Source organism: Gopherus evgoodei, chromosome 1, assembly GCF_007399415.2.
Source record: "Gopherus evgoodei ecotype Sinaloan lineage chromosome 1, rGopEvg1_v1.p, whole genome shotgun sequence".
NCBI classification, from domain to species: domain Eukaryota; kingdom Metazoa; phylum Chordata; order Testudines; family Testudinidae; genus Gopherus; species Gopherus evgoodei.
Genome location: NC_044322.1, coordinates 137,898,970 through 137,913,658, shown reverse-complemented (window position 1 = coordinate 137,913,658; position 14,689 = coordinate 137,898,970). Strand labels below are relative to the sequence as shown.

The 14,689-nt window shown below is 38.9% G+C and overlaps 2 protein-coding genes across 7 annotated transcripts in view; one reads left to right on the top strand and one right to left on the bottom strand.

Annotated features, from left to right (window-relative positions):
• AP1S2 (adaptor related protein complex 1 subunit sigma 2) overlaps positions 1 to 8,770 on the top strand; it is a 79,969-nt gene extending 71,199 nt beyond the window's left edge. For 2 of the 5 annotated variants that reach the window (XM_030573587.1, XM_030573577.1), the window contains one exon: positions 5,465 to 8,770. Coding sequence is in view for 3 of the 5 variants with exons in the window: in XM_030573577.1 (XP_030429437.1) it covers positions 5,465 to 5,512 (48 nt within the window). In the remaining 2 variants the exon portion in view is untranslated. Of the gene's footprint in view, positions 1 to 513; positions 2,032 to 3,867; positions 3,877 to 5,464 lie in introns of those variants that run through there. The other 3 variants (XM_030573596.1, XM_030573606.1, XM_030573566.1) reach the window with 2 other exon arrangements.
• A 102-nt stretch (positions 8,771 to 8,872) lies between these two features.
• Positions 8,873 to 14,689, bottom strand: part of ZRSR2 (zinc finger CCCH-type, RNA binding motif and serine/arginine rich 2) — a 30,189-nt gene continuing 24,372 nt past the window's right edge. For both annotated transcript variants that reach the window (XM_030573544.1, XM_030573525.1), the window contains one exon: positions 8,873 to 9,268. In XM_030573544.1, coding sequence (XP_030429404.1) covers positions 9,210 to 9,268 — 59 coding nt within the window. In that variant the 3' untranslated portion in view covers positions 8,873 to 9,209. The remainder of the gene's footprint in view (positions 9,269 to 14,689) is intronic.

Below are 14,689 nucleotides of genomic sequence, written 5' to 3'. Positions count from 1 at the left end.
TAAAGGAGCTGGCCTAACAGTTTGGAAGGCAGTTATCAATCTATGAATGAAATTTGTGGTGTTCATATAAAGGAAATAAAAAAGCCACCTTTTCTCAAATACAACCCCAACAACCCCACTTGAAATAAGGATGACAGTGCTGTGTCTACATGAAGCTTTTTTGGAAATTTCACTGGGACAGTGCTGCTACTGGTAGTGGTGGAAGAGCTAATGCAGATAGCTCTCCAACACGTTGTAACCCATGTCTTCTGGATCCGCTTATATTACGTCTAGATAATATAGAAATGTAAATGCCTGTGCCCTGTCTTAATGCTCCCAGCATTATATCACCAGTGGAGGAGCATTAATGGTAGTACGATGGTAAAATATTTCCCCCAAAGGGCTAGTGGAGACAAGGCTAGTGTGTAGTTCTATATTAGAGATAGTATTGTAAGAACCTTTTGGCAAGAATATTTATTGTGTATCTGTCCACCTGTGTACTATGTGTAAGAATGTATACATTTCTTTTTGTAGCCACGTCATGAATACTTTAATGTCCCAGTGTACTAAATGACTTCATTCATCATGCATGCAGCATTTCAGAGAGGAGATAGACCTGACTTATTCATGGCAGAACCTTATCCTCAGCTTGGTGAAATCAATCATCTTGAACACAATAGACTATACCACAACCATTATCTTTGCTGTTGTACTTTCCTTCTTTCCTTTTGTTTGTGTATTCTCATGTCTCATCTTGATATAACTTGTTCTTGTCAGCATATGATCTCTTACTGTGTGAACAGTTCCAAGTCTTATGTTTAACATTTGTGTGAAAGTCATTCAGCTTGAATAAATACATACTGTAACATTACTTAATCTTTTAAATATTTCAGCTGTGGTGTTACTACAATTTTATATGTATTTTTAAGTATACATCGAAAGTGTATAGAGAGAAACTAGTGATCCCATGGAGTAGTGCAAGGCTTATCTTTTTAAAGTGTGTATAGAATATATAATACGTATGTATAAGCTTTATGTATAGTTGTAAAACTGTACACATCTCTAATGAAAAATGCAAAAGTAAAATGCATTTTCCTCTACCTTTACTTTCAATTTCTTTTGTAAGTATTTGTTGGGACAGTGGTGATTTACTATTTATGTATGGAGGTAGCGAGGAGAAATTGTTATGCCTGATCGTTGACATTTAAGATAGATGTTTTTGTAATATCACAATCTCAGAATTCTAACATTCTGATTTGTGTTTAAAGATTTGAATACACTTGAGCACTTGTCCTCCTTTTATAGTAGTAATGATTAAAATTGTTACCCAAGTACATTCCTTTGCAACCTAATACTTCACAAAGTTTTAACTTTTTTTGCTTTTAATATTCAGTCATTAATAGCATATTAAAATCTTAATGTTCATTAATCAGTATTTGTAATTTGAAATAAGATGTATTGAATCACAAAAGGAAGGCTGCTACTTTAAAGATTTCTATTAAAATAACTATCCTGAGTATATGCAGATCCAAGATGAAGACACATACTTCACCCTATATTGTCCACTAATTACATTCTATAGAGCTGTTTTATCTTTTAAGGCAAAGATTGTATTCATTTAAATATAAAGGAAGTGGTTAAACAAATCGACCACAAACACTTTAAAATTTCAGAAGTATTTCATATATGGTAATGCAGTACATTTTAAATGTCTATCTGACTTTAAAAAAATTAGGGGGACATAAAAGGGGAATTTTTGGATTTAATTTGCAGCATTCTGGGATATATTATAGAAAACTAGATCATAGGGGTGGCTTTCAACTTCCAAGTTTGTTACTCTTTTTTGTAAGACATTAACAGTTTGTGTTAACATGTGCAGTTGGTTAATGCTATTTTAATCTGCATTCTCTCATGACTATTGGCTCATAATGCTATGCACTGAGCTGTAATGAGATGCTATTTCTCTTGTTATCTGTATACAGCCGCTTGCTTTTAAATGACTAGATAATGAATTAGCTTTCCTGGCATGTCTGAAATAAAGTATTGCATGCATTTATGTCTCATGTGAATGGCTTTTTTCTCAACTCTTGTTTCTGGTATTTCAGATGTGTATTTGTTTCCTCTGTTTAATTCTGTATTGCAGATGCCTTATAAAATGTTGTAAAAAAAACATTCCATAACAGCTAGATAAAAATGTATACAAATGATTTCTAAATCTAAAAAACACAAATAGAACTAAATATGGCATATATCTTGTCCATGTTGTATTTAAGTCTTAAATTGATTTGTAAAGTTCGTAACAAAATGTTTAAAAATATCAAGGCATCCTAAATTGGAATGATGAAGGCAGTTGGTAAGAATTCAGGATAAAATGTATCTGTCACAAGACTATCACTTATCGCTATTGTACAATAAGCATACATCATGATTTACTCGTGAGGTCTAGTTCTAGATTTTTTAATAACACTATATCCAATCAAATGCCACTGAATTTTATTTGAGTCATGAGTGAAGCAATGTGCTTAACTACACAGGGTCAGTTGGCTGGAAGAAACTTTATTTTGAGTACAGTAAAAACCTTTACAATTAGATTATTGGGAATTGAATATACAGTGGCAGAAAAGTTCCTTAGTGTACAAAAATTGAAGTGGCAACATTAATCAATAGTTACCTTGTAGTTTATTGTGAAAGAAGTATTTTTTCGTCATTTAGGAAATAATCAATTTCACCTCTGTAGTTGTAGGCTTTCAAATCCATTATAATTAAAAGTTAGAGTCACAGAAATGTAGGGCTGCAAGGGACCTAGCAGACATCAAGTCCAGCACCCTGCCCTGAGGCAGGACCAAGTAAACCTAGACTATCCCTGACAGATGTTGAAAAATTGTATTAAAATAAACAGGATAAATTTGGTCATCAAGCTCCCACCAGCTTGCATGAGAATTTAACAGTTCTGTTTCTCTTAATCCAACCATAGGAATAAAGTTCAACTCTCATTTATTATAATAAATGCTTAAAATTAGTGCACAGGAAAACATACTTAAAAAGACACTCATCTCATTGTTTTAATATACATTTCAATTTGTTTTTGTTCTGTAATATTCTCACAGCATGAAAATGCTATTTCTTTTCTCACCAGTTTTGATATTTCGTTTTAAAATCTCATTTCCCCCCCCTTATGGAGTAGAAATTTGCATAAGTATTTTTAACATTTCTATAATTGATCGTATGCCAAGGCTGTTTCACACCAGCTTCCATGTCAGTACTGGTCTGGGAATATTTAAATATTGCTTCAGTGGGGGAAAACATCTGTGGGTGTCACATGAGTGGAAGTGAGATTTTATGTCCTTGGCTTTATTAGAAAGGGGGAATTGTTAGTTATTGAAAAGTGGATGGATTGAAAAAATCTACAGAATTTTGTCTAATCAGATTGTAATAGCGTTGAGTGATGTTAGTCTCCTTTTCGTACTTAATTTCCAGCATTATTGATGGAGTTGTATATACATTGAGGGCAGAATGGACCTCTTGGGTCAAATGTTGGGCTTAAGCTACTCAACAGTGTCCTTTCAAAGTGCAAAGATGCCTGTTTCAAGTGAAGTGGAACTGTCTTAATATTTAACTTTGTGCCTTTAATAGTAAATCAATGTATATACATGCATTAATCTGAAGATTAAAAACTTGATCATTCTACGTATGACGCATATAGAGATTAAATTACTCATTTCTGAAGTGTTAGTGTCAGAATACTAAACCACTTGAGTCAAATAGGTACAAGACTAGTAAACTGACACTTTTAAAATGGATCTAAATATTCTGTAAAACTAAACTCTGAGGATTTGCTGCTTAATTGTAATCTATCTTTTTCTTGCTTCATGACATGCCTTATCTTAGGATGCTAAAGTAAGTTTGTTTTTGTTTTTCGTTCTCTGGGTGCTTTAAAATTACACTGGTTTTGGTTTCATAAAGACACAGTATCTATTTTCATTGACTATGATGATGTTGCTAGTAATTGTGGAAATGGACAGCACAGTTTTTCTAATTGGGTAGATCTTCTTCCAGTTGCTTAAAAAATAGCTCTTCAAATTCCCTAAATGAAAGTTGGGTATAGACTTTAGTACAGTAACTCCTCACTTAATGTCCTCCCACTTAACGTTGTCGCTGCTCAATTATGGAACATGCTTGTTTAAAGTTGTGCAATGTTCCCTTATAGTGTCATTTTCTTGCCTGCTCTGTCCACTGCTTGTAAGAGCAGCGACTTTACAAAGGAGCATTGCACAAGTTCCTCCTCTCCACCTCCTCCCCCTTCCTTCCCCCACAGCTAAACAGCTGTTTGGCGGCGCTTTGAACTTTCTGGGAGGGAGGGGCAGGAGTGGGGATTCAGCTGCTCCAGAGAGGAGGTGGAGGTGTAGTGGGGGTTGGAAGAGGTGGGCCTGGAGTGGAGTGGGGACAGGAAGAGGTGGGCCTGGAGCATCCCCTTGCAAAGTCGGTACCTGTTCTTCTCCAGGAAAACTGGCACTGCTGTTGCGAAAGTGCTTCTTAGCGTCCTTGCCTACAGCGGGCTGTGCCTGTGTGGAGTAAGCCAGGGGCACTTCCCATCCATAGTACAGTACTGTACAGTATATAATGTCTTTTTTGTCTGGCCCCCTCCCCCAAAATTCCTTGGAACCTAACCCCCGGCATTTACATTAAATCTTACAGGAAAATTGGATTCGTTTAATATTGTTTCACTTAAAGTTGCATTTTTCAGGAACATAGCTGTAAGGTTAAGTGAGGAGTTACTGTATGTATAAATATAATAAACACTTATTTGCTTTATTTGGTACAGGGAAAAGGTCTTCATTGAAAACTTAGCGCAGTACCTCTAGGAAAGAACTGGTTCCAGAAGTTTATGCCTGGCCTAGAATACTAGAGCCCCAAATATTGGTCTTCCCTTCACTTCAAGATTGGCCATTTCATCCTTCTCAAGTAGTTTTTGTCCAGTATACGATAGTCTCTAGCTGGGAGGGCAATTTTGAGAATTAATACTGTTGATTTTGCCTGACTAGGACTTGTTGCTTCCAAAACTCAGGAATTTTAAAGGATTTAAAGGATATTGTATCTGTACAGTACATCAGCCATTTTATTTTTACGTGAGGGATTTTTGGAGCTCTCCGTAAAATATCACAAAATGAAATAATGTCGAATCCATTACAGATTTTAAAAAAATTCATGTCTGTTTTACTAAGTTATGACTTGTTCCATGATGGAACGTCTAATTTATTTTCTTTTTAGTGTTAAGGGGTCGTAAAGCTTACATGCCATAGTTTATAGGGATGGCTAACTTCTTAATAATCCTTTTAGAAATGCATCTGATGTCATACATATAAACTCACATTTTCCCTTATGATTTTTTTTAATTAAGCACTTTTCATATTAACTTTCCACATATGAGCTTGTTTGCTAGGAGCACAGGATCTGTTTACCACTGTCTCAAATTTTCCCTCCACAGGAAGCAGAGACCCCACGTAGTGTACTTGAAGAAATTGGACTCACATAAATCTCCTCTGAAGTCTCCTGGTGTTTCACATACTGTAAATGTCCACTGCCATCATTTTAATGTTTAGCTAATGGTGTAGATGCTGTTTGTCAGTATTACTGTTTTGCTAAATTGCTTCATTCAGGCCTACAAGAAAATATCCCATTTAAAGTTTAAAAAAAGGGAACAAAATTGTAAAACCTCCAAAAAGGATAAAAGAAAGGGATTTCAATTCAAGACCTCTCTCTTTGGTGCATTTGAGAAAATCATAGGTGACGACTTCAGTAATTATACTGTTGAATTAGCAACCGTGACTTAAGGAAAGAAGTGAATCAGCTTCAGTACATTGTCATCTTTAACAGAAAGAAAAGTACATGTGACAACTTTAAATGTAACAATGTGGAACCTGGTTTTATGCAACCAAAGACTTATTTGTTCATCTACATTTTGTGTCAACATTTGTGAAAAATCTGTTGTTTTTTTTTCAGTTAATACAGAAAGATTGGGAACTAACTGTTTACTATGGAATTGTTTTCATTACACCGAAGAACCCTAGTATGATCTGTATATGAAACTGGTATGAGCTGTTAAGGTGGCTTCATTTTTTAGCAACAAAGCTGCAACCCCAGATCATTTGATAGAAATGGAAGTATTCAGTACAAAGATTTTACACAAAAGTATATGAGTTAATGTATTACAAAGGGAATACAAATTATTTTTTATAGCCTGCATATTGGAACCATCCTGTTTTTAACATCAGTATTATTGCTTAACCACTGTAGACTTATACCTTGATTATGTACTTTGCCCTTCTCACTATTCAGATGAGTAGATAATGTAAAATATGCTGGGGTAGCACTTGACATCATGGAGAGGAAGGGATAACCTAAAGGGAAAATTAAAATGTGCCATTTAAAATTTAGGGAGAGAAGGTGAGTGTGGTAATATCTTTTATTGGACCAACTTCTGTTGGTGAGAGAGACAGGCTTTTGAGCTTGCAATATGTCAGGTCTGAGAAATGTACTCTGAGGGTCACAGCTAAATACCAGGTGAAACAGATTGTTTAGCATAAGTAGTTAACACATATTTCAAGGGACCATTCAAGGCAAAGTGGCCCATTAACACCCCTCCAGTCATAGGGGGAAACAGAATGGGGAGAAGGCAGCTAGGGGAGGGTTGTTAATCCTGGCGGAGCCTTCTCAAAAGTGGGGGGACCAGGGCTCCAGCCCCTCTGTGGCTCTGCCTGAGACTCTGCCCCCTGTCAAGCCGGAAGCTGGATCAGGCTGGGAGCTGTGGACTCTCCACCTGCCTGGGGCTTGGGGGACCCCTAGAGCAGCCCCTGGTCTGTGTTCCCGCCCTGCGGGCCCCCTGCCCAGGGTAGGTAGAGGGCGCATGGCCCCCCACACTGCCCGCATGGCTTTTACCTCAACCCAGCTCCAGCCAAGGGATAGGGCCTCAGAGCTGCAGCCCGGCTGTGGGAAGAGCCAAACAGCCAGTCAGATGTGAAGGGCTACGGACCTTTCGTCTGCCCTGGATGAGGGACCCCGGGGCTTCTCTTTGGCACCCCACCCTGGGTGGGTGGAGAGTCAGTGGTGCAGCACCTCCTGGTGCCCAGGCTCCCCAGCTGGGCTCCAGCTGCTGGCCTTGGCTGGGCCGGGGGGGTGAGGGAGGGGGAGCAGGACCTTGGACACAAGAGGAGGGGCAGAGCCTGTGGCAAAAAGTGGACAGGACAGGCCCATCCACTTTCAAAAAGTTGGAAGGCCATAGCGCCCCCTCAGTTCTAGCGCTGATGTTAGTGGGTTATAGATTGTTGTAATAAACCATAAATCCAGTGACAATGTGGGTGAAACCTTTTCTCAAAGCTATCACTCTATATCTGACCTATCAGTCCTCGTCCTCATCCTCAAAAGAAAACTGCACACTTTCAAAAAGGTGAGCCTGGGAGCTTAATTCATAACTTTGCTAGACACTAAAAATCATGGACTGAACAGACACACTGAATTTATGGTTTAGAACAACAATCTATATCCACTAACAACCCCCCTACCCAAGCTGCCTCTCTCCATATTTCTTCCTCCCTTAGAACTGGAAGGGTGTTAACGGGCCACTTCACCTTGAATGGTCCATTGAAATGTGTTAACTGCTTATGGTGTCTGTTCCACATTGTGTTTAGCTGTGACTTTTAAATACATTTCTCAGACTGGAAGAAGAGCTCCCTGTAAGATCAAAAGCTTCTCTCTCTCACCAACACAGTTTGTCCAATAAAAGATATCACCTCATCCACCTTGTGTCTCTAATATTCTGCGACAGATATGGCTACAACACTGCATATAACAATTTAGAAATTTTTATTTTGAACTCTAGAAACAAGGCTTTGCATTTATTGGTATTTTATGGTATGCTCAATAGGGGCACCTATTTTAAAAATCTTTTAACCTGCTTCATTGATATACTTTAATGTCCTGTCACCGTACATGCAGGTGACATCCATTGTGAAATTACTAAGCTTAAGCAAACACAAATGTTTGTATTCAGTACCACTAACCTAATTTACACTGAGGTCCTATTGAAAATTACTGAGTGAGTTTCAGCATGTAAATGAACAAATAATCAAGGGTAATAGACCACAAAATGTACTTTGTTCATTTATTTTGACAGTTATAGGTGTTTTGCAATATAGTCTACACCTTTAAGTATTTAGTCTTATGAGATCTCTGTACAGAACTCTGTTCTGTTGCTGAGAAGTTAGTGCCATTTTTTTCTGCAAATTATATGTGGAGTAGCAAAGTTCTACTGTTGTGTATCTGCAGTGATCATGAGATGAGTGTTTTTCTAAGCTTGCTGTTATATTGGAACTGACCATAGGCTCTATAACATTTTAGTTTGCTCACTTAACGTAAGCAGTACCACACATTTACAGTATTCATATCCACTCATGTCATGTACAGAACACAGGCCTCTCAAATCACTAGAATATCATGTTTGTATAAGGTACACAAGAGCCCTGTGATGCATTTCACTCATGTAGAATATGCAAAAAAAGATGAGATACAACTGGTATGGGATGGTCTGCTGTTTGTGCTGTTGAAGTGATTGAATTTCCTTCATTTAAAATGTCAATCTGAAAGCAGTTTTATGTGTGTTTAAACAAACATGTTTCTAAGGTTTACGCTGTCACTTGTATGTGCCAGGCTGGATTAAGCTTTGTTGTGATTGTGTCAAAACCTGTGACCACTGTCTTAGTATCACATTCATTGTAATAAATGTTCATTTTTACACTATTGCTGTGTGCTTATATATAATCAAAGGTTTAATATTTTTGCAAAGGGAAGGAGAGGATAGGTAAATCTTTTAGTGATAGGTAAAAATAATGCACAACATCACTTGATTTGCAACAAACTTTAATAAAGTGTAATGTTTACTCAAGATTCCATTTATTTACAGCTATTAACACTTTTTTACAGAAAACAAGTTAGCAGGTAATTGAAAGCTTAATCACATTAAACACTTTACAGTAAAGAAACGTCATCTAAATGAATATTCAGTTTAGGCTATAGTGCTATTTCATTTAAGAATTAAAGCCAAAAACACACTAACTGAAGGTGTTTTGGATAATACAAACTTAGCATTCAATTTCTTGACTATAATAAAGGGCTGTTCAGTACAGCATACACAGTCCTAATTTCAGTGAAAGTGTTTCTCTAACTGGGAGAAGCCGTCACTCATTTTTCAAAAAGGGAGCACTAAGATTCTTGTCTGAATTCCACTTGGCTTTACCTGAAGGAAGAAAAGTTTGGAAAATCATTAGTACCCTCACTTTAAAGGGTTTCTGCCAAGGATAAGATGAAAACAAGCTTAAGTGCAAGAGTAAGTTACTCTACATAATCATCCTTTTCTACTCCAGCTATTGCCATACAGTTTGTGCTGTGCTTGGAATACTGAGCACTGGACTCTTACAGAATTTTCAAGCTGAATGCCTTGCAGAATATTTTTCCAAGTGTTGAAGGATAGACTGCGAAACAGCATTTAGGGGTATATATCAACCTCAAGCTAACATCACTTCTCTGATTTATAAGCAGGGTTCTGCTAATTCTGCTGTGCTGCAAAATTTTCCTCTATGGGCCTGCTGCCATGGAAGTCTAGTTTTCCTGGCAGTTTGGACTCCATCGTTTGATCTCATTTGGTACCAGGACTGTAAAAGTTTTGTTCTACCTGCTTAATTTTACTTGTCTTATAAAGCAGGAGGATGTTGTTTTGTATTTATATTTCAGTGAAGTGATAAACCAGCATCTTTACAAAGTTGTGTCAGACTTCTCTTTCTAGGGTATCGTGAATTAGTGCTGCCACTTCTGTGGCTAACTAGAGAACTTGAACATACACCCTTGCACCCTACCACCTCTTCTTCCCTCAAAGCTACCCTCTCTTCAAAAAATTGTTGCTTTAGCCACTTGTCCCCCTCCTTTACCAATGTGTTCTCTATTTGCTTTCCCTCCCATTCATATCCTGTGAAGCTGGAACAAGGGTGAGGGGCATACAGACTCCATACCTTATAAGATGGGACGCTGAAGAGGTTCATGGATAAGGCCCTGAGAGACCATTATTATCTAGCCTGAGCTGTACAACACAAGCCATGCCACTTTCCTGCATTAATTCCTGCTTTAACTAGAGTATGTGTCAGAAGAATCCAGTATTGATTAAAAATGCTAGTGATGATCTCCACTAGCCTCTGTTTGTCAGAGGGTGGAGATGGATGTCAGGAGATCACTTGATCATTGCCTGTTGGGTTCACTCCCTCTGGGGCACTTGGCATTGGTCACTGTCGGTAGACAGGATACTGGGCTAGATGGACCTTTAGTCTGACCCAGTATGGCTGTTCTTATGCTAATTTATGCAATAGTTAATTACCCTTGTTTAAAAACTGCATCTTTATTTCTAGGGCTGTTGATTAATCATAGTTAACTCATGCAATTAACTCAAATTAATCACAATGGCAGTTTTAATTGCACTGGTAAACAATAGAATACCAATTGAAATCTATTAAATATTTTGGATGTTTTTCTACATTTTCAAATATATTGATTTCAATTACAACAGACTACAAAGTGTACACTGCTCACTTCATTATTTTTTATTACAAATATTTGCACTCTAAAACTGATAGTACTTGTATGAATTAATTGAAAAATACTGTAGTGCAATCTCTTTATTGTGAAAGTGCAATTTACAAATTAGATTTTTTTTTTGTTACATAACTGCATTCAAAAACAAAACAATGCAAAACTTTAGAGCCTACAAGTCCACTCAGGCCTCCTTCTTGTTCAGACAATCTCTGAGACAAACAAGTTTGTTTACACTTATTGGAGATAATGCTGCCCACTTCCTATTTACGTCATGAAAAAGTGAGAACAGGTATTTGCATGGGACTCTTGTAGCTGGCATTACAAGCTATTTACATGCCAGATATGCTAAACATTCATATGCCTCTTCATGCTTCAGCCACCATTCCACAGAACATGCTTCCATGCTGATGATGATCATTAAAAAAAATAATGCTCTAATTAAATTTGTGACTTTACTTCTTGGGGGAGAATTGTATGTCTCTGTTTCTGTTTTACCTGCATTCTGCCATATATTTCATGTTACAATAGTCTTAGATGATGACTCGGCACATGTTCCTTTTAAGAACACTTTCACAGCAGATTTGACAGAACACAAGGAAGGTACCAATGTGAAATTACTAAAGATAGCTACAGCACCTGACCCAAAGTTTAAGAATCTGACGTGCCTTCCAAGATCTGAGAGAGGTGAGGGGTGGAGCATGCTTTCAGAAGATTTAAAAGACATGTCGTCTGGAATGGTGGTTGAAACATGAAGGGACATATGAATCTTAGCACATCTGGCATGTAAATATCTTGCAACACCAGCTACAACAGTGCCATGCAAACGCCTGTTCTCACTTTAAGATGACATGAACAAGAAGTGAGCAGCATTATCTCCTGTAAATGTAAACAAACTTGTTTGTCTGAGTGATTGGCTGAACAAGAAATAGTACTAAGAGCTTTGCTTCTGAGAGCTGCTGACATGCAGTATAGCTCCAGTTTTTATTCGCTGAGGCAGAGTACAGGGAATGAATGACATAGCACTGAGACAGGTGTCTCTCACTGTTGAACAACTGTGTAGCCTTTAATACAATAATTGTGGTAATGCACAGGATAGTCATCATCTGCTGAGAAAATGACTCTTCCCTTTAAGCATAAAAGGCAAAAGTTAGAGCTGAAAGATTACCGAAAATGTTTTAAACATGGCCTGGGCCTGCCAGGGCCGGCACCAGCCGAGCAAGCTCATGCTGGGGCGGCATTCCCTCAAATTTTTTTTTTTTTTTGCTTTGCCGCCCCACAGGTTTTTTTCCCTTCTTTTTGGTTCACTGCTCCGGCTGCCCTGTAGAGGGCGGAGGAGGGGAGCGCCCTCCATCTGCCCCAGGTCGTGCCATGTCTGTAGCAAGCCTGGCAGGGCAGCCCATGTCCTTCCCTCCCCGCTGACTGGAGCGGAGCCCTCCCAGCAGGCAGCACGGCGGAAGCCCTGGCTGCCCCCCTTCTCATCCCCCCTCTGCCCCTGCCTGGGGCACGTCTGCAATGCCAAGAGTCCCCCTGCACTCGTGCTCTGGCCACCCTGCATGGGTTTTTTTGCTCTGCCGCTCCGGCGGCCCTGCAGGTTTTTTTGTTTGTTTTTGTTTTTGTTTTTTTTGTTTGTTTCAGCGCTCCAGCTGCCTCGCAGATTGTTTTTTTGTTTGCTTGGGGCAGCAAAAAAGTCAGAGGCGGCCCTGGCTACTGCTATGAACTGGAGAACCAAGAGGGCCAGAAGAGGTGAAGGGCCTGATTTCCACGACCCTGCATCTGGCTCCGTAACTTTCAGCTTTTCTCTGAAGTATGGCCATGAAATTAGTGACATGCTCTGAAGAAATGCAGCAACAGTACAGGAGCCCTGTTTAAAGTAGACTCCACCAGAATTATGTCTCACTTACGGGTGGGATCTTGTCAATAGCCTACACTCACTATAGCCTGCTTGAAATGCCCTTATTCTGGGGGGGTCTGTCTTAGATTGTAAGCTCCATGGAGCAAGGACCGCCTGTATTTGTACAGTAGCTAGCACACTGGGGCCCCTCAGTGCTACTGTCATATTCCTTCAGGATACCACATGATAGGAGCTATGTCAGTACTACTGCATTTTGTAAAGTCTTCATGAGCTGTAATGGCAGTAGAAATACACATCACAGAAAATCCATCCTCTGAATTTAGTTTCTTATTGAGCCCCTTTCGCTACTTCCCTGGCAAAATTTAAGCTTACATTTAAAAAAAACCTTTGGTTTTGATTTCAAATAAAAATAATCACTCACTAAGCTGTAGTGTAATTACAAAAAGCCATGCACATGACTGTGATTCTGAAGCCTTCTCACACACTCAGACTGTCATAAACAGAGTGTTAAGGGTTAATGTCTCTTATACCTGTAAAGGGTTACAAGCAGGAAACCGGACACCTGACCAGAAGACCAATCAGAAGACAAGATACTTTTAAATTCGGGTGGAGGGAAGTTTGGGTGTGAGTTCTTTGTTCTTCTCTCGGAGGGTCTGAGAGAGACCAGACATTACTACAGGCTCTCTAAGTTTCTTTTCATATAGTAAGTAAAACAGGCGGTTTAGGCTTTTTAATTGTTTTATTCTATTTGCATTTGTGGATCTGGCTGGTTAACTTTTATAGGTGTAGTTGCTGGGAATATTTTGATTTGTATTGGTACTGGAGGGAAGGTCTCTTTCTGGTGTCTGTAAGCTATAAGACCCTGTAATATTTACATCTTGAAGTTACAGAGATACTTCTTTACTTTTTCCTTTCTTTTATTAAAAGATTTATTTTTAGAGAACCTGATTGATTGTTTTTCTCTGTTTCCCTTGTTTTTATCCCAGAGGATTGGGATAACTCACCAGGACGGGTGGGGAGACGGGAAGGGGAGAGATAAAAAATCTCTCTGTTTTCCTTGAATCTGTTTGCCTCTTTGTGGAAGGGAAGGGAGATGTTTCTCTGTATGGTGATTTAAGAGGTTAGATCAATATCTCAGGATAGCCCAGGGAGGGAAATTCTGAGAAGGGGAAGGTGTGGGAATGGTTTATTTCTCCTTGTTTTAAGAACCCAAGGGATCTGGGTTCTTGGAGTCCCCAGGGAAGGTTGGGGAGGTTAGAGTGCCCCAAAACACTATATTTTTGGGTGGTGGCAGCCTATCAGATCTAAGCTGGTAATTAAGCTTAGGGAAATTCATGCTAGTATCTCATTCCTGGACTCTAAGGTTCAGATTTAAGAAAGAATGCTATGACATGGTGTGCAGCGTGTGGGAAAGATAAGAATCCAAAAGCCAGTACGATTATTAATTTGCTTCTCTGCTAGCTGGTTATAAGCAGAGGGAAAGGGTTTATTTTTTTTAAACTGCAGCTAGAGAATTTTTTTTTCTTGCTCTGTCTAGCTGTGCATAGGGAGGGCTATTAAGGTTTAACGACGGTCATTTGTTAAACAAAGCCTTAAGCGGTCAGCAACGGACTCCAGCCAGAACACATTTGTAAATGAAAAACAGTTTCTTTTGCTTTTTAACTCTTTCGGGAGAGGCTAGGAAGTTAAAAGGACTCTGTTGCTAAGCAACCCCAGGAAGCCAACAGAGAACCTGTATTTCAGGCAGTAAACACCAGAGGGCACCTCAGCACTAGAAAACAGGAACCATGACTACCAAGGACCTGAAACAGGAACTGGCAAGACTAGAGGCAGAGGAACAAATCAGAAATGCAGACCACAAGCGAGACATGGAAAAGAAACTACAAGAACTAGAAATAAAACAAAAAGAGATGGAGCTGAGAGAAAGAGAAGAAAAAATCAAAGAGGAAACCTACAAAAAAGAGCAAGCAGCCAAAGAGGAAACCTAGAAAAGAGGCCTTCCCCCCAGTACCAATACAAATCAAAATATTCCCAGCAACTACACCTATAAAAGTTAACCAACCAGATCCACAAATGCAAATAGAATAAAACAATTAAGCCTAAACCGCCTGTTTTACTTACTATATGAAAAGAAACTTAGAGAGCCTGTAGTAATGTCTGGTCTCTCTCAGACCCTCCGAGAGAAGAACAAAGAACTCATACCCAAACTTCCCTCCACCCGAATTT